Genomic DNA, 11,997 nt, shown 5'->3' with positions numbered 1-11,997 from the left:
CATATCATACGCAATTGTATTGATACTAAATTGTGGAATAAATTTGAAGTGTTTGTTAAAATGTCAAAGTACTACTTTGTTTGCCAATCAGCACGCGACAATACGCTGTTCAAACTATTGAACGAAATTGTGTGGACTGTCGATAAGGCGGACATTTTTAATTTGAATTATAAGTTAAAAAAGAACATAAGAGGCAGAGAAAACGTAAATATAAGTACTGAACTGTTTTTGTATGATATTTATGATCTATTTGAATGACACAGCTTTGCAAGCAAACGAATCATAATGCGCTAGCGCGCATTATGTTGTTTGCTTGCAAAGCTGTGTCATTCAAATAGATCATAATATAAAAACCATACAAAAACAGTTCAATGCTTAAGTATACAAGAGACCAACTAGACAGTTGAAGGCCACGCCCTTACATTGGTGTTGAGTTTATCAGATAAATAGTTTACATTCGGTTGTGAACCAAGTGAATAAGAATATATAACATTTGAATGACATTTGGTAAAAACGATGGAAATGAGAGTTAGGCAAAATGTTGTTTCAGCCGATCAGATGGTAGGGTATGCATTTTGGATTTAAAATCAACCAAAAATAACAGCATCCATTCAGAACCATTAAAGCATTATTCATATCAAGTTTGATAGTCATTTTGCAAAGTGAAACTTGAGAAGGTGAAAACATTTCATATGAGAGAAGAGGCAGCCATATTTATTGTGAACAGAAAAATAACCACACTTGGTCAGGACCATGAGGTGAGCATTTTTAATAATTATCCTCATACATATAAGTTTTATCAAAATTTGCCACATGAAATTTAAGTATAAACTGAAAATGTCTTTCAACCAATCAGAAACAAGGATTTCTTGGATTTCATTTCTGTCTAAAAAAAAATCTTTCAATTCCCCCTATCCTGTATTGAACCCTGTCTCTTTGCTCAAGAGCAACACCTTTAATTGATACGACACTTCTCTTCACCTAGCGATACTACACGTAAAATTGGGCCAGAATCTCATTATTCATACTAGGAGTAATATTTCAAAGATTTGCCCCTACTTCCCATATTTAATTTTATTAATTTGTTCTTAAATAATCAAATTATTTACTGCGTTTTGTGTATGTGTCGTTCTTAAAACGACATTGGCGTAACAGCCCTATTTAAATGAAATTGGCGAAAATAATTAACCGTAGTTATTTGAGCGTTTGACGCAGGGGCATTCTCCATGTAAATCGGAGACTCTCATTGAACATGGTTAATCTATGACGTCATAAGTAAACCATGTGTGTCACTAGAATATTTGCTTTCATACTCAAATGAAATGCATTTCTGCTGGTGGGGTTGCAGCGCAAATGTAAATACATTTTTGTACATGGATTCTCAACATCAAAGTTAGTTGTAATCTCTTTAACTATTCTTGACTAGTAGTTTTTTAAGGGAAGAAATGACCATGGGCGAGAGACTGATGAAGGACATTATGCCACAGCAAAAGCTCACTTGAGTAAGGAGGGCTAACAAAAATAAAACGATTTTAAACATGAAAACTCACATGAGCTGTCATCGTAGTTGAATCTGTATTCAATATTGTTGTTTGGAGCAACATCCAAGTCGCATGCCTCGACGCGGTAAACAAACGTCTCTGCTATCAAATTCTCACGAACACTGACGGTCACCACATCCAAATACTGAAAATGAACACAAAATATTTACAAAATATTGGTGGTGAAAATACTTTACACATTCATATGATTAAAGAGAACCCCAAACTTGTTACAATATCATCTGATTTGCTCAAACATGTTCGTTCCGCAGCTTAGTTTTTTTTTTTTTATATATTTCTGTTAAACAGCCAGTTACTTTATGAACCTACAGCTTTGCTGTAAAATTGTAAATTTTCACGATGTGGAAATGCATACATTTTTCCTGCAAACAAGGTTCTTCCACCATCTGGTAAATTGTTTAAAATTAATAATGAACAAATATTGATTTTAAAAAGCACATATAATTCAATTTTTCATTTTTCACACTATCAATGTTAACATTCACGACGTATTCTAATCACCACCCTCACTCATTTACATTCTTTCAACAATTCATACTTTGCCTTTATTTGCCTAATTGTATTTGTAGGTGTCAGATAAATTTGTTACTTATAGGGCTCACTCTCGAGTCTCCAGTTATCTGTATTCTATTGAAATCAACATCAGAGACGAAAGGAAAAACACAAATAGTACACAATAATAAAGCAAAAAAAAAACAAAAAAACACCATTATTTTGAAGTGAACGCTTTAACATTGAATTTGATTTTATGTACTATTTTTAGCAGAAGAAAAAACACCAATACAGTAGCCAAAACAATTCTTGACCTCTGAAATGTCTGGGACTGGTCATGAGGCATGGTAGTCCAGTGGTAGGACGCCGGGCTCGTGACCGAAGAGTTGCGGGTTCGGGCCACGGCACGGCAATGTGTTGTATCTTTGAGCAAGATACTTTAGTATCTTTGAGCAAGATACATTAGTATCTATGAGCAATTTACTTTACTCTACTTGTTCCAGTCTACTCAGCTGTAAATGAGTATGTGGTTGGGCAGTGCTAGAATTGTTGGATGCTAGCTGTTAGCGCCGAAATGGCAGCTCCGGCTGTATGCTCCCCAGGGAGTTGAGAAAATGTATTGGCTGGTTGCAAAGGCCCTATAACCACGGACAATAATTTGTTGTGAACCGCTTTGAGACGACCTACACACTAGGTTGTGATAAAGCAGTATATAAGAACCTCAAATTATCATTATCATTATGAGATAAAATTGATCTTACTGTTTTATCAGGGCAGCTCCGGAATGAGGGAAGATTGTCGTTGATGTCGAGGACCCTTACGGTCAGACGTCGCGTCCCCTGGAGGGTCGAATTCAGCGAATCAGTGGCCAAGATGATCAACTGTTTACAAGAAAATTAACATCATGTTTTTATATTTAGTGTGCAGTGACAATGATAATTTGGAAAAAAAATAAACTTCATTAAAACACCAAATTGCATTTAAGGCAGAGAATCCCTGTGACCACTACTTTTGCTTAAAATTTTCTTTCATTTACATATTTTCATACGAATATAATTATAAATTGTCAGCCTTTTTTAGGAATTTAAAAATATTTTGAAATAATTCTCAGCAAGGCTGCAGAAATGTACTAACATAACAAATACCCTCTTACCAGTGGCAGAATAGCTAAGATCTCTACCTGAAATACGAGTTGTCCAGGATATCAAATTCCTGCTTTTTTTTGTGTGAAAAGACAAAAAAATGAAATTCCCAATGCCTGTGACTTTACAAAACAGAATTATTTGACCTTCAACTTACGTCGTAAATGGCCTTTTCTTCGCGATCGATGTCACCAATGATGGTGATATGTCCTTGTGGTGTAATGGCAAATTTGTTCAGGTCCTGGCTGTTTGACAGGAAGCTGAAAAGGATTCCGGCGCCTTGGGTTCGTGGCGATGCGGATGCATTGAATATGTTTGTGTTGATTGCTGTATGCTGAAAAAAACAAATCAACATTTATATGAAACAGAAAGAAAATATCGTCAATCAAATTAACTAAATTTGAAGCATTGTATCTCATTTTATAACGTCCTTTACTCATACACCCCTAATGTCACATTTGAACGTTACCAAATCAATGACTCGGCAAGTCAGATATCCAGTTTAGATATGTAGGGGGGAATGAGTTTAGGATACCGGCACTGATTTTTTTCTCTTAATACATGCACTGTAACTTTTCTCTTAATACCTGCACTGCAATTTTTCTCTTAATACCTGCACTGTAAGTTTTCTCTTAATACCTGCACTGATTTTTTGTGTATATACAGTAACCTCTTTTCAACTTCTGTTCAGATATAACTGTAGAACAGTTGGGCCAGGACGCTTCCGTAGACCAGGACGCTTAGTTGGTTGTTGGTGCGATAGTATAACAATCTCAAGTCCAAGGTTCACGACCTAGTCTAGCTTTGCTGAATGTTTACACGTAGAACACTGTCGTTAATCTTTTTTTGTTTATTTCATCTCTTTTACTTCTTTTTTGTAAAAGTCCTGCAAGATACATTTTCTTTTCAGGAAAGATTGATCAAAGCTATATCTTATAATAAGTCGTGCAGATGAAAAATTATAAGTTTCTAATGCATAATTGCTGTTTTTGGCAGCGGTATGCCCGGGAACCTTATTGTTAAAAGGGATTGTTACACAATGTATAACCATGCAAAAAGTTCCTCTTGTACGGAATAAAACTATTTTAAAACACTTTCAACTCAACGTAAGTCGAAATTCTTAAAGTGTCCAGAAAATGAAAAATATAAGCCTTTAAATTAAAAGTTTGAGCCAACTTTAAAAACCTATACCTCCAAAATGTTAACAAACGCTCCGATGGCCGGCTGGAACCAGATCGGCTGACCATTGTCCAGTTGTCCACTGCTCACGTTGATGTAGACATTAGCATAGGAGAACTCGAACGGAGTCCCGCTATCCCTCGCCCGAACCTTGACGTAGAACGAACCGTAGACCGACGCCCCTTCCAGTGATGTCATAGTGACCACATTTCCAGAGTTCGGGAAGATTTGGAAATATCGGGACACTGTGTGATGAAAATGATATAAAGACAATAATCATTAATCCAATGCACATGGTTCCAGAATGAATTTACAGATTTTTTTAAAAAGTTTTCGGCACGATTTAAGGTTTAAACCTGTGTCTAGTTGCTTGCGTAGACTGATGGTGGAAGTCGGCCTCATAAAAACAAAACAAACCACTGAGAGAATCTAAGGGCTGTAGCTCTGTAAATAGCGGAGCACGAAACCTGACTAGAGTTATAAGCAACACTACATGGTATCTCAAAAGGTACTAAAATCAAAAAATAATCTGGCAATCATAGTTGACAAAATATCTGAAATATATATGCTCAACACAGTTATGATGTAAACTACGGGTCTTAACACTGTATGTAGAGGGGCACACAAGGCCCGATTTTAGTATGCGACATCAAGCCACCCAAAAGGTATTCACAAAATTTGGCAGTTATACATGAAAAAGTATATGAGGTATATGGTATTCCGTCTTTGAGTATTGCAGAGTTATCTTCTCTTGGGAGCAGGTATTGATTGTTACGTCATTGGTTTGTGCTGGAAAATTACGTCGTTTTCTCAAAAATTGATGACGTTACTCTCACAAACAAGTGACGTAACAATCAATAGCTGCTCCCAAGAGAAGATAACTCTGCAATACGCAAAGACGGAATAGGCGAAGTGACACACTAACAAGCTATAATGGGCGGTTTTCTCACATCCTTGATGCTCCATGGGTATAGCGCTCCCTTAATTCTCTCTCTGCACCCGTGGAATATGTGATAGCAAAACTGAAGGCACGAGACTAGGTATTTGATTGCATGGCCCCAGGTAAAAATCCCTGACCAATCGCCAGGCTGATACCTGTCCTTTGAAGATTACAGAGAAGCGACACCTCACTTCAAAGCCAGTCAATGTTACTGTTACTAGTGACCTCTTTTGATGAACATGAAAAGGGTCAAACTATAGTCTTCCCATCTCATTCAAAGGGTGGTACACACTGAGCCTTCGATTTTGCTATGACATATTCCAGGGTGTAGAGAGCGTACGTATGAGAGTGTTCACCCTGGAGTATTGAGGATGATCGCGACTTTCTCAGTGAATTGGTTTGTAGTCTCCAACAAGGATTTCACCAATGTAAAAGCATCATAATCAGGAATATGAGATAGTAAAGAATAGCAAACCATGCAAATGTTGACTGTCATTGAAAATAAATTGGCAAAACAAAAAAGAGTCAGGCCAATTTCATCACTTTTTAAAATTTTAAACATAGATAGACAAATTGCAGATATACAGTTCACAAAGAAAAATTCTGAACATCAGAATGTCCTACCTATCGCCGTAGCGTTGACGAAGTTGTAGGTGACCCGGCCATTGCTACCTGTATCTAAATCGGTCGCCGATACCTGACCAATCACGTTGGACCCACCAAATGTTTCCACGGTGAAGAAATTATAAGTTTGTTGCGAGAAAACAGGTTTTTGATCGTTGATATCAGTCAGTCTTATGGTTAACTGAAAGAAAATGTCAAAATTCGTTTTTTGAAAAATATATCAAATCTCAATACTTCTTGTTATAAATAACACATTGTCTTTTCAAATAATTTTCTGAACTATTTCTGTTAAAACCAACATAAACTTCATACAAAAATATATAGTTTTTAAAGTAAAAAACTTTTGATAAAATTATGAATATCAAGGATCTATGTCCTATTGCAGATAAAACCCTAAATAATTCCACTATTGTTCTTTTTACAAACAGTAGCCTCCCTGTACTTTTGTTAGTAGACCAACTTGGCCATGATAAGAGTAAAAGAGTAATGATAGGAGGTCCAGGGTTCAAATCAGGGTCTAGTCGGGCGGCTGCTGTATATTTTACTCGGAACGCTATTGTTGATATTATTTTTCTGTTTATTTCATCTTTATTATTTTTTTGATTATAAAAAAGTTCCGAAAAAGTATCGCTTTAAATTTAGAAATGATTTATCAAAGCTACAGTCATGCCGGCAATAACAGCTTCGAAAATCTTAGTTTCAGTTTTTGGCAGTAGTACGATAATCCTTAACAAGAAAGATTTCCAATTAATATGTCTCGCCTGTGCCCCGCTTTGACCATCAATGCACATATCGGTGAAATAAATTCAATGTAGATGACACTTGAAATGAATCTAACTTAAACGCAAAAACTTAATGTTGATGGAGATGCTGACAAAGTCAATGGACCATGAAAGGTGGGCCGCATCCAGCATTTGATGCATGGGCTGAGATATACTAGATACCTAAGATGCATCTATGGTCCAAGTTTGGTTGGTCTAGCACTTATACTTTCAGTGAAACTAACTTAAATGCTAAAAAAATTGTTGACGTCGTCATCGGAAAAGCAATTACACCTTAGTCTTGTTTATGCTACTTCGTGGCGGCAGGACAATAAAAAACTATTTTGAAATGTACATACCTTTATGGAGGTTTCTTTGTACACGTCAAATCGGCTGACATCAGGATTGTCACGGGCGTGAAGGACGAGATTATACTGCTGAGTCGTCTCGTAGTCAAGGATAGTGTTTTGGGATACTGCAATTATGCCCTGTCAAAGTTAAGTTTACGTGTTAGCCAGCGATAAATATGACATTTGTTTATCCTGCATCCAGAACTGCATGAACATCACAAATTTTACCTTCTATTATCAAAACATTATTCATTTGTAGATAATATCAATTAAAACTGTATTAATCCATCTTTTTTAATCTGGGAATAAAACAAAATCTCATAAATACATTTATCGAATACTTTACTCTGAAAGTCCAGAATTACGGTCTCTTTCAAAACTAATCTTAATAGAAGTTATATTGTAATAAAAAAACAGAGGTTTAAAACTTCTTTATAATGTGGTTTGGATATATCTTAAATGTTCTTTCAATGAAGAGAAGATTCCTCAAATTGATTTTTTTTTTTTTTATTGTGTATACATGTATAAGTGCAAAGACTCCCTGTCAGCTATGGGAAAGTGACTAGCCAATCTTGAAAGTTGGAAAATGTTTAGATGTACATAATTTGTATAAAAGTAACACTTCATCAAATAATTTGGAGTTTTAAAAAGTTCATTAATCAATTAACAGCAAGCTTCCTAACATATTGCATTATAAGCAATGATTAAACAATAAAGCATACCGTCACATTACTCTTGTCGGGACAGTACCCAAATCGGGACAGTACCCAATCGGGACAGTACCCAAATCGGGACAGTAACCAATCGGGACAGTACCCAAATCGGGACAGTACCCAAATCGGGACACTTGAAGGAATGAGTCGCAAGAAATTTGCATCCCACGCTACATGTGCAAAGAAGTATTTTCAAATTGAAAAAAATATTGATTTAAAGGTGCTTATATACCAATAAAACATTACATGAACTTTATTTACTGCCACTTATGGTTACAATCACAGTTTTAGTTTGTAAATAATGACGAAAATGTAACGTTCTAAATTGATGCGCCATGCAACGTTATGGAGACGTGATTGATTTTCAATTTTTTGTATGTGATTTTTCACAATCCTACTATTTCAAAATTAACTGATGGTAGTTTGGAAAAGAAATTCATTCAGAACGACCATAATTAACTCTTAAATATTCCAAAGATATGCCATGTTCTGCTTAATACTTTTTTCATCTCCAAATATAAGCCAAAACTGGTTGGCCGGTGTCCCGATTTGGGTACAGCTACACCTGTTTCGCGATTACGTAACCATGACTATATTTCCGGTTCTATTTATAGAACCATGCACCGGAAATATCATCTTATAATTGACACTGGGAATCGGAACTATGGTATGAAATACATCAAAATTTCACTAAAAANCCCCCCCAGTATAATGGTAAATATACATATTGATGAAAATTTCACATTCTGATTTTAAAAGCCTGCTGTAATCTTTGTATGGGTGTGTGTAGTTAGGGGGTAAACTAAAACATTAATGGAAATGTCAACGTGCCACAGCATATATAACATGGATAAATTAAATAGTTTTAAATTGAATGCACGTTAAATACATTGGTAAAATGTTAGTTAAAACCATTTCAAATATCATAATAGACAAAACAACCTTTGTTATATAAATATCCAATGGATTTTGCCGATATCATTCGAATGCAAAGGTGACCTAATTAAATGTGACCCAAATTCACAAACAGTGACCATAAACAAAACTATCTACAGTACTAAATCGAATAGCTATGAATTTTAATACTAAGTTATGGTAACTGATTTGTGCCATTTTTTTTTTGTATCTCCCCCCCCCCCCCCCCTAAATCCTCAATGTGTTTCATCCTTGTTGTTTTGACTTTTGCCACAAAGGACAGGAATCAACAAATTACAATTTTCAACGAACTGTTTTTACTGTTTTGTCTTTTCGCCCTGACAAGACAAAGGAATGGAATTGAAAAGTTTCTAAATGTTGTCTTTTGGGGCGAAAAGACAAAAGAACAAAATGGCACAATATTATCAACCACCTTACTAAACATGCCGAGATATGGTAGATACATTGGATTGGGCTAAAACAAGGTCCAAGTTTATAGTTCATCTCTTAATATTCACAGGTCAAGGTCATGCAAATAATATAACAGGTAATGTTCCAAAGTCATTTGATAAAGAGTTTTTGAGTATAAAAAAATACTAAGGTTGACATCATTTTTTATTTCATGCAAATTAAATCTTGGAAAAGATCAATACTATTTAAAATTACCCATTATGATACATGTATTTCAAAATCTGTCCCAATTTCATGCAAAAATCTGATTTCACCATGCAAACACTTAAAGATACCATTCTGAACCCCACGTACCCGTACCAGTGACCTTGACCCTAATTACTGTTCTATGGACACTACTGAAAAGCCAAAGCAATTTTTTTTGATGCCTTAGCAACAATGAAGTAACCAATTTTCCTAAAATAATCCTTTGATCATACAAACCTTAAATAAAATCATGAATAATGATGATTTAATTTGTTACAATCATTATTATACGCATTATCAATAAAAAGCTTGGTTGCAAAATAAATGCAATTATTTCCTTGAAAAACAAAATCAATGCAGCACAATTTCAACTATAGGGCTCATGCACTAAAAACATAAAGTGAAAATAAAGGCGGTAAGGTGAAGGTCAAATCAAAATCTTTGAATAGTACTTACTGTGGCGCTTCGCTGAAAGAATGGAGAAACGAAAAAAAAAAGATAAGCAGAGTGTTACGCGCTGGTGAGACAGTGCCCATAGAAACCAGACGCTAGAGTCACAAGACGTGTGTAAAAAAATGTTTCCGGATACAGTGAAGATTTCCGGACTGGTGTCACACCATAAATGGATATACGGTTAACATAAACATTCCAAATATGGATACAATATACAAACATACCATATATGGTTACAATACACAACTAAACCAAATAAAGTGTCACGACACAACAAACATACCATATATGGATCTTATTTGGTTACATATACATGTATAATACATAAGCACTCATACCCTATGGACCTATTACCATATATGGTTCATTGGTTACAATGTACAATCATACCATGCAATCTTATATACCCCCTATGGGTAAATCATAATCATACCTTATTTTATTGAGTGTTCTGAATAATTTGGTAATTTTTTTTCTACCTTTCTCAGATTTTTTTTATCAAGTTTGGGACTGTTTAAAGATCTTCAACTCATTCACCCCTGAAGTTTGAGATTGAACTATTCCAACCTTTGAATTGGTAGAGTTCAAATGTGTCTTTAGGGGTGAATATATTGAAAAAGATATTTTGCTTATGGTTACCCTTTTTATTAGCTAACAAATCAATATTTTTATGTGGTCAAAGTTATTTTTGCATTTAAAGTTATAAAAGGAGATGGATAATTTTCATGATTTAACTTAAAAGCGTTTCCTATAAATTTGTATTCTAAAAATAATTTCTGTTTGAAGAAGATTACGGTATTAAAAAATTTCACAAGAAATCATTTGCTATCTTTAATCATGGAAAACCCAAACTTGTGGCAGTGCCTCTAATTTTGTTGTTCAATGTGGTTTAATTCATGCATGTTGACATGCTTTAATTTTTCTACCCAAATCATGATTTTGATCAAATTGAATTTTGGCTAAGACTGATATTATATATTTGAATTTTATTAGTTTCTATGTCTGACGACTACTTTTCAATATTATGATCAATCCCCTCCCCACACCAGCTCAAAGTCTAAAAAGAATCCCGGAGAGTGGGAAAAAAATATCATAATAATTGTCTATTTAACAAAAAATGTATTTTTTCTGTAATCCTCACATAAAGTTAACCCTTTCACCACTGTAGACAGACCATAATGGACTTATCCAGATCAAGGCATGGTAGAGTTGACTTAAGTTTGACTTAAGTTTCTGAGGGGTCTTTATATATATATTGTGATAGTCAGGCTTCCAATTTTTGAATTCATAACTAATAATTCTATCAAATATTCATACATGTTGTCAAAATACAATATTCAGCTACAACACCAGAAATGAGTGTTATTGAAATTGTTATAAATTGAATGAAAAAACAGCAGGTTAACTAGAGCATCACTTCTATGTGAAAAAACAAAAATGAAAAAATTACCTCACTAAAACTACAGATGTATTAAGTCTTTTTAATTAGTAAACAGTATGATTTTTAGATGCATTAATTAACAGCCTAATTAATGAATTAACAGTTGAAGTCTAATTTTACACACAATTAACTCATTCACCCCCGAAGACATATTTGAACTCTTCCAATTCAAAGGTTGGAATAGTTCATTATGAAATTTCAGGGGTTCATGAGTTAACAATCAAACTTCACAGATGTATTTAATGAGTAATCAGGTTTAATTCTAGGTTCATTGATTAGCAATCTGATAAATAGAAATTCTAATTTTAATCAAGTGACACACCAAACAAGAGAAAAGAGTTCAAACAGTAGTTAATTAATGTTGTTCGATTCTTATCTTATTACGGAGGATTAAAAACAGTCTATGGGCTACAAACTTCTCTAGTCATATATACAAAATACACACTACAAAGGATCGTAAGATTTAATTTTAGACTTACTACTTAAGTCAATAAAATAAAATGAGATGATTTTTTTTCACTTCTAAGCGAGATTTGATGACCTGTTGTTTTTTTGTTTTTTTTCAAAGGGACAGTAGTGGGACAAATTTCGTTCATTCTACTTAACATTTGCCACAGTGTAAGGAGCTTTTGTTTCACAACTATATATGTGGTGCCAATCTGCTTAACCTGATGCTGTGAGTGTTTCTTCTGCAGGATAACAGGTGAGTTACTTGTATAAGCAAACTTGTGAAGGAGTGATCAAGTGAACGTGAAAATGATTGAACGA

The 11,997-nt window shown here is 34.5% G+C and overlaps 1 protein-coding gene across 3 annotated transcripts in view; it reads right to left on the bottom strand.

The window, feature by feature from the left end:
• Positions 1–11,997, bottom strand: part of LOC110452669 (cadherin-23-like) — a 69,544-nt gene that overhangs the window by 17,834 nt on the left and 39,713 nt on the right. For 2 of the 3 annotated variants that reach the window (XM_021501317.1, XM_021501318.1), the window contains 7 exons: positions 9,792–9,803; positions 7,060–7,188; positions 5,940–6,120; positions 4,388–4,620; positions 3,354–3,530; positions 2,816–2,935; positions 1,551–1,686 (listed from right to left, as the gene is read on the bottom strand). In XM_021501317.1, the coding sequence (XP_021356992.1) occupies positions 1,551–1,686; positions 2,816–2,935; positions 3,354–3,530; positions 4,388–4,620; positions 5,940–6,120; positions 7,060–7,188; positions 9,792–9,803 (988 nt within the window). The remainder of the gene's footprint in view (positions 1–1,550; positions 1,687–2,815; positions 2,936–3,353; positions 3,531–4,387; positions 4,621–5,939; positions 6,121–7,059; positions 7,189–9,791; positions 9,804–11,997) is intronic. The other variant, XM_021501319.1, reaches the window with a different exon arrangement.

The sequence above is a fragment of the Mizuhopecten yessoensis genome, unplaced genomic scaffold (genome assembly GCF_002113885.1).
Source record: "Mizuhopecten yessoensis strain PY_sf001 unplaced genomic scaffold, ASM211388v2 scaffold6785, whole genome shotgun sequence".
NCBI lineage: Eukaryota > Metazoa > Mollusca > Bivalvia > Pectinida > Pectinidae > Mizuhopecten > Mizuhopecten yessoensis.
Note: the sequence above shows the minus strand (reverse complement) of the source record. Positions and strands in the feature narration are given on the sequence as shown.